Source organism: Terrapene carolina, unplaced genomic scaffold (assembly GCF_002925995.2).
Source record: "Terrapene carolina triunguis isolate 2854851 unplaced genomic scaffold, T_m_triunguis-2.0 Scaffold68, whole genome shotgun sequence".
In the NCBI taxonomy this organism is placed as follows: Eukaryota; Metazoa; Chordata; order Testudines; family Emydidae; genus Terrapene; species Terrapene triunguis.
In genome coordinates, this window is record NW_020664419.1 from 34,367,199 (window position 1) to 34,383,832 (window position 16,634).

The window sequence follows — 16,634 nt, forward strand, 5'->3', positions numbered from 1 at the left end:
GTGACTCATAAAAATTGCAATAAATGAATAGCACTTGTAACTGAAAATGAATTGCAATCAGAATCTATTGGCCACAGACCATGCCTGAGTTTGGCATAGCCTACTGTGTCCACTATAGTCCAGCTATGTAGATATTGCAGACCCTGATTCATAGTTGTAGGGAAAATTCCATGCCCACAACCTTGCAACCCTTTGAAAAACCCATTTATTCAGTCTTTTGGCAGGTTGTGATATTCACCCATTCATAAGTATTCTTACTACAGATGAGCTCTTCTCTCAGCCTCTCACTTCCAGGACTATAAAAGCTGGCTTTCATTTTCACAAATAGCAGTGAAGAGTCAAAGCAAGAATGAAAAATGTGTTGCTTTTTTTGCAAACCTGCAAAAATGAGATTTTTCATTAGTTTCACTTATGGTGATAAAATCCCTTGAAGTTATTTCTCTTCCGGTGCGGGGGCGGATGATGGTGCTGGGCACACTTTTCAATACTGCTGCTGCAGAAACTTTTGCTATTCAAAATAAAAGTACAAAGAAAAACACTTCCCTTCTCTTCATTATATTAGAGCTTGAGTCTGCTCACTGAAGTCAATGGCCAATTGCCTTTTATGGGAGCAAGGCTGAGCCTTTACTCCCCCCCCCCTTTTCTTTAAGTGTTAGGTTTAAAACTGGTTTTGCCTCTTATTTTATATCTAGATAGATAGATAACTACAGCTATAGATATCTGGGTTTCTGGTTTCTTATTCACACCTATCAGAAATTGGATGCTCTTTGATGACTACATGCAATTTAAGCAAATACATTTTTAAACATTTCCAATACCACAAGCCATAAAATAGTATGGAAAAGCTGATAAGTCATCCTTAAAAGACCATCTACTGAAACAATGAGAGAGAGTAATTGACACAAGCTTTGACCTCTCTGTTGTTGTTAGCCATGAGTAGGGGAGCTAATGACTTCATGTACGTATTGAACACACTACCATTCAGCTATTAAAGATTTCTGCAAAAGAATACTTGCATTTTCACTAAACCCCAGTAACCTGATGTGGGTCTAAACATGCTCCCCTTTCTGGCTTTTAATAGATCGCAACAAAATCTCATATCATCCATCAAAACACAATATGTTTTAGTATATTGGACACTGAGTGCTGCTTGAAGCTTTCAAAGCAAAGTATTATAAATTATTAAATGTTTTTCTTTCTATTATCTACATCAAAGAACATTGCCATGATGGACTGCAGAATCAGCTAATGTTGTAACTGTCTGCTGGGGTATTGTGCAGGAATTTGTGGGAATGATAAGCCACAAGATTTTTTTATTTTAAAAGAAGCAAAACACTTATTTTGAAAAATAAACCTGTGAACTTTAATCTTTAGTTTGTAAATTTATCCATCTAGACTTGAACAACTGCAAATTTAAATTACAATAGAAAATGGTTGGGGTTAGCGAAGATAGATACAAGCAGCTGATTTTTAGCCAAGTGGTTGCAACTTAAATGACCATAAGACAATTCCTAAAGGGACCCTGCCTTGGTAGCAGTGAAAGCTGGAGAATAACTGCTACCCTGAACTGTCACTTGCCTGCCCTCCTTCCAATATTCAAATTCTAAGCATCCTCACTGTTCAAGATTGGAACAGCCTGCTTAAACTGAAGGCCTTCAACGTAGGGTGACCATATTTCCCTATGTTAAATATGAGACACCTGGTAAAATGACTCATATTCAAGTGAGTTCAACAGCAATCAATCAGAACTATGCAGTACAAACATTCAAATTAACATCAAGTTGACTGAGCCCCTGTTAAAAAGAAATACTGCGGAATTAGATTCTTTTTATTTACCTTATCTTTAAGGCTCACACAGGGAGGGGTGACACCCTCCCACGCATGGAGAGAGGTGACACACACACATTCCCGTACACCTCTCTCACATGAGGGGTGACTGACTGAACTGACCCTCCCTGCCCAGTGTTCTCTGCCCTCCATGCCTTTTTGGGCCCCCAGCACGGATCCGCCTCTCTTGGTACCTGGGGCCGCGTCTTCCTGAGGCAACACGTGGGTGGGGGTGTGCCACATAGGGTCACATGCTCCCCCTCCCAATATTTCTGCCAGGGTTCACCCCAAAATGTGGCCAGTAGCAGACTTTCGACACTGTGTGGGAGGAAAGGGACCGGAGCTGCTTCCGGCCGCAGCGGGAGGAGGAGGGGGGGGAAGGGATGACCTGGCCTGTGTTTTTGCAGAGCTCATCTCTTCTTCTCCCGCCTCCTCCCCCGCACCTGTGGCTGGAAGCAGCTTGTCCCTTCCTGCCTGCACAGCTAACACCTCCAGGCTGCTGCTGGCCACCTACATAACCCAGCTGCTTCCTGTCCCCCGACTACAGCGCGGACAGGAAGGGGTTAAGCCCTAAGGATGTATTGTGCACCAGGGCCCAGGGAACCTGACTGCAGGGGCTTCAGCGAACCCAGCCAGAGAGGTGGCTCAGGAGGGGAGGGTGCCTAGGGAATGGAGCATCCCCGCGCTTCCTGGGAGAAGGACCCAGGGACGGGGTGAGGGAGGTGGGAGAAGAGGGTGCTAAGCCCCTGCCCGGGAGCTTCTGTGGAGTCTGCAGGTTCGGGACATGAACAGGCTGGAAATTGCTTCCCCCCTCGGCCACTCCACCAGAGCTAAGCTGAGGAGTGGAGAAGCTTCCCTGTGCCAGCGCTGTGTGCGGGGCTTGGCACATACAGGGCTTGGCTCCTCCTGGCCAGCACCCAGAGCCGGAGGGTCTCTGGCTTTCCTGGGGCACCAGCCCAGCCAGAAGCAGTGGGGGAAGGAAGGAGCCTGTTGGTGAGCTGAGCACTCCGACCGGGGGCTGTTTCTCTGCACAGTGCTGGGAGTGGGATGCGTCCCATCGGGGGGGTGGGGGAAAGGGAAGATATGGAGGAGCAGCAGGGCTGTGTGTGTGTGTGTGTGTGTGTGTGTGTGTGTGTGAAGTGGCAAAGCAGGGAGAGGACAGCACGAGGGGGAGAACGTAAGGGGCTGATGGGCGGGCTGCAGAGGCAACACATAACTGACCGCTGCCTGACACCTGCCTGCACTCACCAGCCACCGCAGCTCACAGTGCGCAGCCAGTGGCGGCCAGAAATGGGACGAGGGGCAGGGCCCTGCTGGCTGAGAGCCAACATGCAGTGGGGGCTGCGCTGACAGACCAGCAGGGGGAGCACTGCATCTTTGCTCTGATATCAGCTTTGCACACCCACCCCCATCGTCGACCACTGGACCCCCCCATTCACCGCTGGTGGGCGAGTGGCTGGTGGAACCTACCACTACTGATTGGGAGGGGGACGGGGGGCAGGGAGACATCAAATACGGGACAATTTGCTCGTTTTTAAGAAAGAGTCAGGACACCTGCAGGAGGGCTTAAATAGGGGACTATCCCTTTAAAAACGGGACGTCTGGTCTCCCTACTTCAAGGGTCCATGCCGTCCAAGATCATTGCATAGGGTAACACTGAGCCTTGCCGTAACATCTTGGTTGTTCCGGCAGGTCTGACTCTGACCTAAAAAATAGGTACGTGTGTAATTTTGCAGGGAAGTGGATTTGGTCCATTTCCTCGCATCTGAAGGGCTGTACTTAGAACCTGTAGAAAAATAATTGTATATATTAAAAATATGGGTTTTTTTAACAGAAATTAAGGCAAACCTCTGCCCAATAATATAACCCCCAAGAGCAACTCAGAACATCTGGGTTCAGTTCCTGGCTCTGCTGTGGACTTCTTATCTGACTGTGGGAGAGTCATTTAATCTCTGTGTCGCAATTCCTCATTTGGATAACGGGGATGATAATCCTTAATTTCTCCTGTCTTTTTTTAGTCTCTGTAAATCACCATCCAGCTACCTCTCTGCAGGCATATTCTGTGCCTACATGCAATCCTATTGACTTCATTTTGCCCCAAATCTTCACCATTCAATGAAATCTAGTGAAAAGCCTTCAGCATAAGGAACCAGTTGTCTTAGAAAATGGTGTCTGGCTGAAGCCTATTCTGAGTCCCTGCTGCCAGTTCCCCAATTTGAAACAAGGACTTTGGAATTTAACTTTATTTGTTTATGAAGAGTTACCTGGAAACTATCCATACATATGTATTAAGAATGTATTGGCTTCTTTTGTCTACTTCTATGCAGATTCTATGATCTGTAAATTATTTTAGAAATAAAAAGGAGTAATTGAGAGCAATTGAGGGCAAAGGATGGCCACACAAGGGTAGGATTGCCCTCAATAATGCTTCTGTTATTTTCTAGTGAGTCTGTAAGAAACAATATGGATTACTGCAAAGCTGTTGTGAAAAAACTGTGTGCCATAAGTGATGATTGAGGGATGAGACAAATGCCTCTATTTTCTGAGAAACGAAGTTATGTCAAAGCAAGTACAGATCTTGATCTATGCTTTTTCATTTTTACAGTGTTACTGTTGACTGTATAAATGGGAAAATAAAATAGTTTAAAAAGCTAAGTAGTTTTGAGCTGGGTGGTTGTGGTCCCAAAACTGAATAAACTTGAACTTCAGGACTATATTCTGCCACCCTACCTGGAGCAATAGTTTACTCCCATTGATCTCAATGCTGTTGGTCTAAAGCATGCAGTGCTTAGGTACTGCTCAGAATGGTAGAAATTTGTGTCCCTTAGTTAGCCATTCAGCTTGTTCCTTGTGTCCTGTTTATTTTTGGAGTCACAAGTTTACAACAGTGTTTGCTATTATTTTCTAAATGCCCACTTAGTATCACTTCCACCAACATCCACTTCTATTTGCTTGAATATTTGTTTACAGTGAGAATTCCACCTTGTGAATTGTCCATGAGAGGTAAAATAAGTATTTACCATTCTAACACACCATAAGATTAACCTCCAAAATGACATAGGCATTGTACTACCATTTTATCAGAGTTTTGCCTTGTTATAGAAGCAAAAAGGAAGGCAAAAGCTATTGATCCCAAGTACTGGTGTTATCTTCTAAATCTACAGTACTCAGTATCTCACGAACATGCATTGCCGGCTTGATATCATGTTTCCCACAGCTGTTATACATAGCGCCTGTAAACTGGCCAAGTCTGGCACTGAACAATTTGTTTAGGACATGATTTTTAATCACAACAAACAAAACAACTAAACAATGCATTGTCTGTAAACCCAGGTCTAACTGTATCCTGTGTTTAAAAGCACACCGATTATCAGCTGTTAAGTGAAAGACAAAACGAGATAGTAATTATCACTTACATAGCACTGTTCAAACATTAACCAGCTATAATCTTCACAACTAGAGCTGGTCAGAAATTCTCCAACACAACAGTTTCTTCAAAAAGTGCCAATTCATTGAACCCAAAATGTTTTTGAACAATTTGGACTCAACAATCCCTGAGAGGATCCCTGCCTGGTTCCCTGCCATTTCCCCTGGCAGGCATCTGGACAGCCCAGGTTTCTAGAGTCCTTGGCTCCAGGGCAGACCTGTCATGTGGACTGCCCCAGGCCAGGGGCCATGGCAGCCATGGACCCCTGCCTGTAGTTGAGGCTCAGAGGACTTCTGGGCTCCCTCATGCTGATCAAACTGTCTGTACTGAGCTATCTTGATTATCACTTCAAAAGTTTTTTTCTCTTACTTAATTGGGCTCTCAGAGTTGATAAGACAACTCCCACCTGCTCATGCTCTCTGTATGTGTGTATATATATCTCCTCAATATGTTTCACTCTATATGCATCCGAAGAAGTGGGCTGTAGCCCACGAAAGCTTATGCTCTAATAAATTTGTTAGTCTCTAAGGTGCCACAAGTACTCCTGTTCTTTATGCTGATTTGGGAGATTCTCAGGCTTGCTGGCTCCTTAGACTGCCTGAGTCTCTAGGCTTCCAGACTCCCTAGGCTGCCAGACTGGGGAGCTAGCTGGCCACCCTTGGTAGGGCTGGAATCCCTGGTAGCTGCTGAGTGAAATTGACATGATTCTTATCAGTTTCACGGCTGCCCATCTCTCAGGAACAGTGAGTGGTTCAGCGTCTGCCAGAGATCATTTTGTTTCAGAAACCCCATGTTTTGGAATCTCCATTTTGCAGGAAATTTCAAAATTTGCAAAAAAAAAAAAAATTGCTGAAACCAAAAAGTAAAAATTTCCTGTGAACTGGAAATTCTGAGTTTCAGTCAGCTCTACTCACGACAACCTCTCTGGGTAGTTAAGTATTATCCCCATTTTACAGATGGGGAAACTGAGAAAGAGAGACTACATGGGTGGATAGAGGCATCTCTTCTCTCTCTTCAAGGGACCACAGGGACGGCTCCTTCTCATACTTCCATGGAGGCACATAATGCACCAAGGATGAGTCATGATTTCTGCTGTACAAACTGTGTGCATCTGTATAGGTCTATCAGTGCAACCTACATAAAGCCCACTTGTATAGCAACGTCATTGACCATTTTAACAACACTAGTTTTAAAATCAGAAGATGATTAGAAGACGGGAAATGTTCATTTATTAGATGTTGGGTATCATAGAATATCAGGGTTGGAAGGGACCTCAGGAGGTCATCTAGTCCAACCCCCTGCTCAAAGCAGGACCAATTCCCAACTAAATCATCCCAGCCAGGGCTTTGTCAAGCCTGACCTTAAAAACCTCTAAGGAAGGAGATTCCACCACCTCCCTAGGTAACCCATTCCAGTGCTTCACCACCCTCCTAGTGAAATTTTTTTTCCTAATATCCAACCTAAACCTCCCCAACTGCAACTTGAGACCATTACTCCTTGTTCTGTCATCAGGTACCACTGAGAACAGTCTAGATCCATCCTCTTTGGAACCCCCTTTCAGGTAGTTGAAAGCAGCTATCAAATCCACCCTCATTCTTCTCTTCTGCAGACTAAACAATCCCAGTTCCCTCAGCCTCTCCTCATAAGTCATGTGCTCCAGCCCACTAATCAGTTTTGTTGCCCTCCGCTGGACTCTTTCCAATTTTTCCACATCTTTCTTGTAGTGTGGGGCCCAAAACTGGACACAGTACTCCAGATGAGGCCTCACCAATGTCGAATAGAGGGGAACGATCACATCCCTCGATCTGCTGGCAATGCCCCTACTTATACAGCCCAAAATGCCGTTAGCCTTCTTGGCAACAAGGGCACACTGTTGACTCATATCCAGCGTCTCGTCCACTGTGACCCCTAGGTCCTTTTCTGCAGAACTGCTTTCTAGCCATTCGGTCCCTAGTCTGTAACAGTGCATGGGATTCTTCCATCCTAAGTCAGGGCTCTGCACTTGTCCTTGTTGAACCTCATCAGGTTCCTTTTTGCCCAATTGTCTAATTTGTCTAGGTCCCTCTGTATCCTGTCCCTACCCTCCAGCGTATCGACCACTCCTCCCAGTTTAGTGTCATCTGCAAACTTGCTGAGAGTGCAGTCCACACCATCCTCCAGATCATTAATGAAGATATTGAACAAAACCGGCCCCAGGACCGACCCCTGGGGCACTCCGCTTGAAGGCAATTAGGTAGTCAGGCATGACTTGCCCTTGGTGAATCCATGCTGACTGTTCCTGATCACTTTCCTCTCCTCTAAGTGCTTCAGAATTGATTCCTTGAGGACCTGCTCTTGAGGTTTAGTGCTCTTTATTTATAAATGAAATATTCTGAACATAGTATGTATTGTTCGTTTATTATATATTAATATTATGAAAGGAGAGAAAGAGAGAGAGAGAGATCAGTAGTAATGTTTTAGCAAATTTTAGGCTCCAGCTGAACTGTGGTTTGTATCCAGGGCCCTTGTTCTTCAAACACCCAAGCTGCCCTATGGACTTTAATTTACTACTCATGGGAGTACAGTCAAGCACATGTGCAAATGATTGCAGGATAGGGGACTAGATTTGAAAATGTGTGAACACATTTACTGCTAGAACTGGGTAAAATTTATCGTCTGAGATTTTTTGTTGACAAAAATATGTGTGCAGCGACACCAAAATGTTTTGCAGATTTGAGTTGGTTTTGCTGAATTGTTAATTTTGGGAAAAAGACAAATTCCAAACAGCTAGAATAGTTTGTTTCAGCATATTTGAAATGAAACCTTTCAGTTTTTCAGTTCAAATAGACTTTTGATTTCTAAATGTCCTACAATGTATATAGTATATGTATAATATACCCTAAAACATGCTCAAAATCCAATTAAAAAGATCCCAAACAATTTTTTTAACATTTTGAGTCACAGAAAATTTTGAGAAATTTTGTTTTTGATTTGACCTGAAACAGTTTTTTCCAGAATTGCCAGCAAACCCAAATCTGTTATGCACCCAGCTGTATTTACAGCCAACTACAGTATATCAAGAGGCATCACAGTTTTGTTCTAAGGAAACCATTACCAAGGCCATATTGTAAATCATATTTGTCATAGTATGTTGTAAATTTAATTAAAATATAACTCCATCTCTCTCTAGAGAAGTGAGAATTTCTGTGCAGGAGGAATTCTTGGGTAAAGAGAGTGCTTAAACATAAGGATATACAAGTAATCAGCCTGTGTCATGAAAGAAACATGATTTGTATGCCTTGTATAAAGGCCTCTTCCTGAGTATGGCAGGCAGTAATTGTAACTGTTCAGCTTTTCTTCACAAATGCTTTTAATAAATACAAGATGGGAAGATAAGTCATTGGTTTAGACATTTTAGGTAGCAGCTATGTAACTCACAATAGTTAGTGAATGGGAGAGGAAGGCCCAGATCCACAAAGGTATTTAGGCTTCAATTGAAATCAATGGAAGAGAGGCACCTAAATACCTTTATGGATCTGGGCTTGTAAGTGACCAAGTTGCTCACATGCTCATAAGAGCTATTATAATTCACTGACCATACTGATAGTTCTCACAGATTGTAGTTTGGCATTTCTTTATTAAGTTATCAGTCCTGCACTGAAAACCTCTAGGGTGGTTCCATTGACTTCATTGGGGCTCTGCTTGGATTCCCCTGTGTGGTTCTCATTGCAGGATTGAGGCATAAATATGCACGTCTGAAATGACTCCTTGTGCTAGTTAGATAATTTGCTCCTTCAGCTTTTTCCTCAACAATAGCAGAAACCAGTTTAGAATCTGATCCTAAAGGGGGTGAGCACCTGCAACTCAATTTCAGGGTCTAGTTTCTGTCTGGCAACTGTTGGTTAGGAAAAACTAAGAGACTTGTGCATTTTAATAATTGTAGTTTGAATTCTTGTCTAGGGCACATGCAGGCCTGAGTAGGCATTCTTTAGCTTTCTGAGCATGTGCTTATCTAAGTCTAAGGAAATCAAATAAGTAAACTTCCATTTGACATCAATAGGACTTGTGGACACTCAGTGCAGACTGCCTTACATGAAATCACCCCAAGAGTCTGGCAATTCGTCCATTAACAGATTGATATTTTCAGATTTTCATAATTAAAGGATACTAAAAACATAACAAAACATAAGAAACACACAAAAATACTACAGTGATCTAATGTTGTTTTGGACTTAAATGAATGAAGTGTGGATATTTGCATTTTAGGATCAAATCTGCAATACCTGTACACAATTGGGTGTCACCTTAATGTTGTTCTGTTATGCTTTAGGAACTAGAGATTTGATCATTAACTGTAAATTGATATGCTGTTACTTGTTTGTCACAACAGTATAAGTAATAAATAGATATGGATATACACAAAATGTTTTATATGTCAGAAAATAGCTTGCAGAAATCATTATAAATGTAACAATAAGGCTGAAGTGCATTTTGTTTTGTTCCTAATAGATCTTCAGTGTAGAGATGTTAAGTTGCACAGTGCAGTCATGATTGAATTTAATGCTATAATGATGGAAAGGTGTTTTTGCTACACCATTTGGACTCTAGGAAAATAACTTTTCAGCTACTGTAGTTTTTCATTCCTTGATATCCATTCCATGTAGATGGCAATATGCAGTATATAATATATATGCATTTGTAATATTTGAGGTTGCATTTCATGTAGAGAGAATGTTTTTTCCCTAAGAGCCACTGAATGAGTAGAAAGGCTTCAAAATTATACTCAAGAAATTTATGAGGTAACAAATTATTATTATTTTATGTCATTTTTCATTCCCATGTCTGGATAACTTTGGCTACTGTTGAGAGCTTAATGTTCTTTTTCAAGCCTTTACTTTTTTTAAACCAGAGAACTGTTATTACTTAAATGACAAACATTTACAGTACATCTGTTCAATATTTCTTTTAGCATTCATTGTCAGGTGTGCAAATCTGTTAACTCAGAAATAGCTTAGAATGCGGGATTATTTTCTGATTGTATGTTAGAATAGGTTATCTTATTTTTAGAAATATTGGCCAAACATTTTCATAGCATCTTGTCATTTATATCACCATTGGATCATCATAAATACCTGGTAGATATTAGGATCACCTAATATTTGTTCTCACTTGTTGTTACTGACAAAATAGCAGTCTTTTGTGGAGAACCTGGTTACTAATACAGCTATGAGAGAAAAAATTGTTGCCAGCAAAAATGGTAACATCCCACTGGAAACAAATAGAATAAATTGTAAATTATTACATCTTTGCCCTCTTTACAGAAGGAAAACAAAAACAACAACCCCAAACCTATTTCTAACACAAACATTGTTTTTGCAGCAAAATGGAAGGTGTTTTCACTTGCAAAAATGTGTTTTTGTTTTAATGTGAAATAGAGAAAAGTTGAAAGCAAAACACGGTGTTTTGCTTTCACCAAACTGGTGAAATTATGATTGTTGTCATAAAGAAGTCCATGACCAGTGATGAAAAAGGTGACATTTTTGTCCTTGACCAAATCCACTGATTTTCATAAGAACTTTTAAAAAATCATCATTTTTATTCATGACAATTGATTGTTTCATACTGCGTTAGCTGCTATTGACTTGCTTAAATCCTGACCCTGCACTGTGATCTATCTGAGTGGAGAACAGTTGAGGTCAATGGGATAGTGGTATGTGGTCCATATACAAATCTGGATCCTATATTTCAGCAAAAAACACCATGTTATAACCTATTTTTAAGGTTGAAAAATTATTCTTTAAAACTCCCTAACATGAGAAAACCTTAGGTTTCACTGTTGGGATCCTGCACTTCTTCAGATTCCATTACTCCTGGACTGTATTACCTTCACAATGAAGTGTTTCAGAAGATCTAGGACTGGAGTGAAGGCTATTAGGGAGCTTGTTCTTAAGGAGAAAGTAATTACGGTAAATAATATTTTAAAAACCCCAACAAAAATATAAGGGCTGAAAACCCTGAGGTACAATGATTTGGTGCCCTTCCTGACTAAGTGTGCCATAAGACAGGATCTCAGTGAATTTCTTGCCTAGTATTCTCAAAATGTATATAACCATGGTGTCTTAAAATTCCACCTGTGCTGCAGAGAGTTTCCAAAACTGCAGGATTTATTCCATTGGATAACATTGAGTTTAAGGATCCTTTCTTGCAGAACAGTTAAAATGTTAAAGGGTCTAATTAGCTCCAATTCCTGCTTCTGTCACAGAAAAAAACATAAATATTGCCTCTGAGTTTGTGTTTATTCAGCGATTAGTAATTTAGACTTTTTATTGACAACCCAGATGGTTAAATGATTAAGACAACTTAATTAAAAATGCTGTAATAGCAATTGGAAAAATTCAGTGTATGGTTCCCATGAAAGGATTACAAGTTTGCTATCTCATTCCTCTAACCACAATATTTACTGTTAATCATTGTCCTGCTTACCCACCCCTGGAAAAGAAGTTCTGAATGCAGGTTAACTGTCAACCCACAGGCATTTTCTAGGCTAAATGTAATCCTGTGACAAAATGACGAGCCAAATTCTCAAGAGGTGTAAATCACTGCTATGCCGATTTACCCCAGTTGAGGATCTGGCCTGATATTTCTTTTAAGTTTTGGATACAGTGAATGACAAACACATAGGTAACTTGCACCAGGTGTCATCATGTTTAAGCTTTGAGTTGCATGTAATCATTGCTGATTTTTGCAAGTGGTTAGAAGAGTTAGACACTCCCTCTGGACATGATAATTTTTTTGGCTGAACTGTCTCCTCCAATCAAACTGGTATCTTGTTTTCCTTGTCTGTTTTGCCATAGGTTTATTAAATTAAGTATTAATAAACAGTTCAGAGTTTCACCTCAATTAATTAGTTTTGCTTTTGTTTGTGTGTGCACGCGCATGCAGGTGGCGTTTGCATCGCTCAGTCGCTAAAAATCCCCCGTGAACCAAGACTGGGAGAATTTGACAAGATCATCAAGCGGTTGTTGGAAACTCCTAATGCTCGAGCAGTGATCATGTTTGCAAACGAGGATGATATTAGGTGCTTGTTTTCTTAATTTTTTATGTTGAAGAAGTCACCTCTTTGCAGAAAGTCCCTTTCTGAGAGCCCATGTCTGATTTCCTAACAGATTTCAGATTTCAATCTAATGTAAGGTTGCCATTATGCCGTATGCTATGCCACTGCTCCACAGAGACCCCAAAACTTCTTAGTTACTAAGCATGAAAATGCTGTATATTGTAACTTGAGGACTGAAAGAGATGAAACATATAAGAATGATAGACAGAATAATATGTTTAAGGGTAAGGATGAGGCAAATTAATATTTACAGTACTGTAGCTTGAGTGCTGAACTCTGTGTCTTTTGAGAAATATGCTTTAGACTGTCAGAACAATTGACTAATTGGTTAAAGACAGGCTATTTATGTATAGCCAGAACCAATGCTGCAGGGGGATTCTAGTCAGTAACATTTCTTGGTAAATGCGTTATATCTAATTAGTTGTTTGTTTATTTGCAGGCGAATATTAGAAGCAGCCAAAAAAACTAATCAAACTGGACATTTTCTTTGGATTGGCTCAGATAGTTGGGGGTCAAAAATTTCACCTGTTTACCAACAGGAAGAGATTGCAGAAGGAGCAGTCACCATTCTGCCCAAAAGAGCTTCTATCGATGGTAAGAACTTATAGTAATGACACAAAAGACACACTTTAAGATTTATATTTAGTTGATGAGAATTTCCCATTTACTTCATGCGGTATTGAATGCAATGCAGACCTCCATGGGAATTGAGGGCACTTGGCACCTTGCAAGATTGGGCCTTTACAGTATATTGATGTTGAATTGGAGAGTTTATTGACCACCTGCATTGCATTTTCTTCAGCTATAGTATTTCACAGCAGCATTATCGATTTGGTTTCATCAAATAATTGCTATAGCAGTTTCAAGAACATTTTTTCTAAAACAAATATTAATAGCAAATGTAGTTATTTTTATTTCATAGAATCATAGAATATCAGGGTTGGAAGGGACCTCAGGAGGTCATCTAGTCCAACCCCCTGCTCAAAGCAGGACCAATTCCCAACTAAATCATCCCAGCCAGGGCTTTGTCAAGCCGGGCCTTAAAAACCTCCAAGGAAGGAGACTCCACCACCTCCCTAGGTAACGCATTCTAGTGCTTCACCACCCTCCTAGTGAAACAGTGTTTCCTAATATCCAACCTAGACCTCCCCCACTGCAACTTGAGACCATTGCTCCTTGTTCTGTCATCTGCAACCACTGAGAACAGCCGAGCTCCATCCTCTTTGGAACCCCCCCTCAGGTAGTTGAAAGCAGCTATCAAATCCCCCCATATTCTTCTCTTCTGGAGACTAAACAATCCCAGTTCCCTCAGCCTCTCCTCATAAGTCATGTGCTCCAGACCCCTAATCATTTTTGTTGCCCTCCGCTGGACTCTTTCCAATTTTTCCACATCCTTCTTGTAGTGTGGCGCCCAAAACTGGACACAGTACTCCAGATGAGGCCTCACCAATGTCGAATAAAGGGGAACGATCACGTTCCTTGATCTGCTGGCAATGCCCCTACTTATACAGCCCAAAATGCCGTTAGCCTTCTTGGCAACAAGAGCACACTGTTGACTTATATCCAGCTTCTCATCCACTGTGACCCCTAGGTCCTTTTCTGCAGAACTGCTACCTAGCCATTCGGTCCCTAGTCTGTAGCAGTGCATGGGATTCTTCTGTCCTAAGTGCAGGACTCTGCACTTGTCCTTGTTGAACCTCATCAAGTTTTTTTTTTTTGGCCCAATCCTCTAATTTGTCTAGGTCCCTCTGTATCCGATCCCTACCCTCTAGTGTATCTACCACGCCTCCCAGTTTAGTGTCATCTGCAAACTTGCTGAGAGTGCAGTCCACACCATCCTCCAGATCATTAATAAAGATATTAAACAAAACCGGCCCCAGGACTGACCCTTGGGGCACTCCGATTGAAACCGGCTGCCAACTAGACATGGAGCCATTGATCACTACCCGTTGACCCCGATGATCTAGCCAGCTTTCTATCCACCTTACAGTCCATTCATCCAGCCCATACTTCTTTAACTTGCCGGCAAGAATACTGTGGGAGACCGTATCAAAAGCTTTGCTAAAGTCAAGGAATAACACCTCCACTGCTTTCCCCTCATCCACAGAGCCAGTTATCTCATCATAGAAGGCAATTAGGTTAGTCAGGCACGACTTCCCCTTGGTGAATCCATGCTGACTGTCCCTGATCACTTTCCTCTCCTCTAAGTGTTTCGTAATTGATTCCTTAAGGACCTGCTCCATGATTTTTCCAGGGACTGAGGTGAGGCTGACTGGCCTGTAGTTCCCCGGATCCTCCTTCTTCCCTTTTTTAAAGATGGGCACTACATTAGCCTTTTTCCAGTCATCCGGGACCTCCCACGATCGCCATGAGTTTTCAAAAATAATGGCTCTGCAATCTCATCCGCCAACTCCTTTAGCACCTTTGGATGCAGCGCATCCGGCCCCATGGACTTGTGCACGTCCAGTTTTTCTAAATAGTCCCGAACCACTTCTTTCTCCACAGAGGGCTGGTCACCTTCTCCCCATACTGTGCTGCCCAGTGCAGCAGTCTGGGAGCTGACCTTGTTTGTGAAGACAGAGGCAAAAAAATCATTAAGTACATTAGCTTTTTCCACATCCTCGGTCACTAGGTTGCCTCCCTCATTCAGTAAGGGGCCCACACTTTCCTTGACTTTCTTCTTGTTGCTAACATACCTGAAGAAACCCTTCTTGTTACTCTTAACATCTCTTGCTAGCTGCAACTCCAAGTGTGATTTGGCCTTCCTGATTTCACTCCTGCATGCCTGAGCAATATTTTTATACTCCTCCCTGGTCATTTGTCCAATCTTCCACTTCTTGTAAGCTTCTTTTTTGCGTTTAAGATCAGCAAGGATTTCACTGTTTAGCCAAGCTGGTCGCCTGCCATATTTACTATTCTTTCTACACATTGGGATGGTTTGTTCCTGCAACCGCAATAAGGATTCTTTAAAATACAGCCAGCTCTCCTGGACCCCTTTGCCCTTCATGTTATTCTCCCAGGGGATCCTGCCCATCTGTTCCCTGAGGGAGTCAAAGTCTGCTTTTCTGAAGTCCAGGGTCCGTATTCTGCTGCTCTCCTTTCTTCCTTGTGTCAGGATCCTGAACTCGACCATCTCATGGTCACTGTCTCCCAGGTTCCCATCCACTTTTGCTTCCCCTACTAATTCTTCCCTGTTTGTGAGCAAATACCACTTCATTCTTTTAAAAAATCTGTATTCATGTAGTTTATATCACAAGATATGCATTGCATTCTTGTTATGTTTCAGGGTAGCAGCCGTGTTAGTCTGTATCCGCAAAAAGAACAGGAGTACTTGTGGCACCTTAGAGACTAACAAATTTATTAGAGCATAAGCCTTCATGGGCTACAGCCCACTTCTTTCTTCTGCATCCTGTGTCATATTTTTATGTTTTTTTAAATTTTTTGTTTAATTTTAGGATTCGATAGATATTTTCGGAGCCGTACCCTTGCTAATAATCGAAGAAATGTGTGGTTTGCAGAATTTTGGGAGGAGAATTTTGGATGCAAGTTAGGATCACATGGAAAAAGAAACAGCAATATCAAGAAATGCACAGGTAACACACTAGAATAAAAAATATTCTTCAAATTCTTTGTAATCCATTACAGGACAGACTGGTAAGAAACTTGCTTGGTCCCTTGAGTGGTTGCTTAAGACAAATTTCATTGTATTCTTATACCAATCTCATTCCACCTTGAAATATAAATTCTAATACCTTCTTGTCTATACTGGAGTCTGCAAACTCTTACTAGGGTGTTGCTTTAGTCACATGTTTGTTAGCCAGCCTTATAACATGTCTCACTTTAAGAGAGCACCATATCTTTTACCCTGTGGAACTTACAAGATTTGAAGACTGCACCAGCAGCGATTGCTACACCTGCAAAGAAAATGTGATGAGTTTCAGCAAAGGCAAAAGGAAGCCTGTTGGGGAGCAAAAGGGGGTATTTAAGTTATCCACATCTAAAGATGGTTCAGGTTTGGGTAAATATTTGGACTGAAGTTCAGACTGGGTCTTATTTTTCACTGAACTACTGTTTCAAATATATACTGTTTCAAACAATATATATATGTCTACCTATGCTCTTAATGAAAATGAAGACAAAACTGATGTTCTTTTTGCGCTTGACACATGTAAGCTATGAGTAAGATTACTTATCTTCTTCACTCTTGGTCAGATCCTGAAGTCCTTACTCAGTTTATATACTGTGTTTAAGGACTGAGTAAGAACTGAATAAAAAGCTCCCTGTGGG

The 16,634-nt window shown here is 41.6% G+C and overlaps 1 protein-coding gene across 1 annotated transcript in view; it reads left to right on the forward strand.

The window, feature by feature from the left end:
* Window positions 1-16,634, forward strand: part of GRM8 (glutamate metabotropic receptor 8) — a 470,840-nt gene that overhangs the window by 209,669 nt on the left and 244,537 nt on the right. Inside the window, exons 3-5 of the mRNA XM_024196844.1 lie at window positions 12,176-12,311; window positions 12,787-12,941; window positions 15,803-15,940. Of these exons, the coding sequence (XP_024052612.1) occupies window positions 12,176-12,311; window positions 12,787-12,941; window positions 15,803-15,940 (429 nt within the window). The remainder of the gene's footprint in view (window positions 1-12,175; window positions 12,312-12,786; window positions 12,942-15,802; window positions 15,941-16,634) is intronic.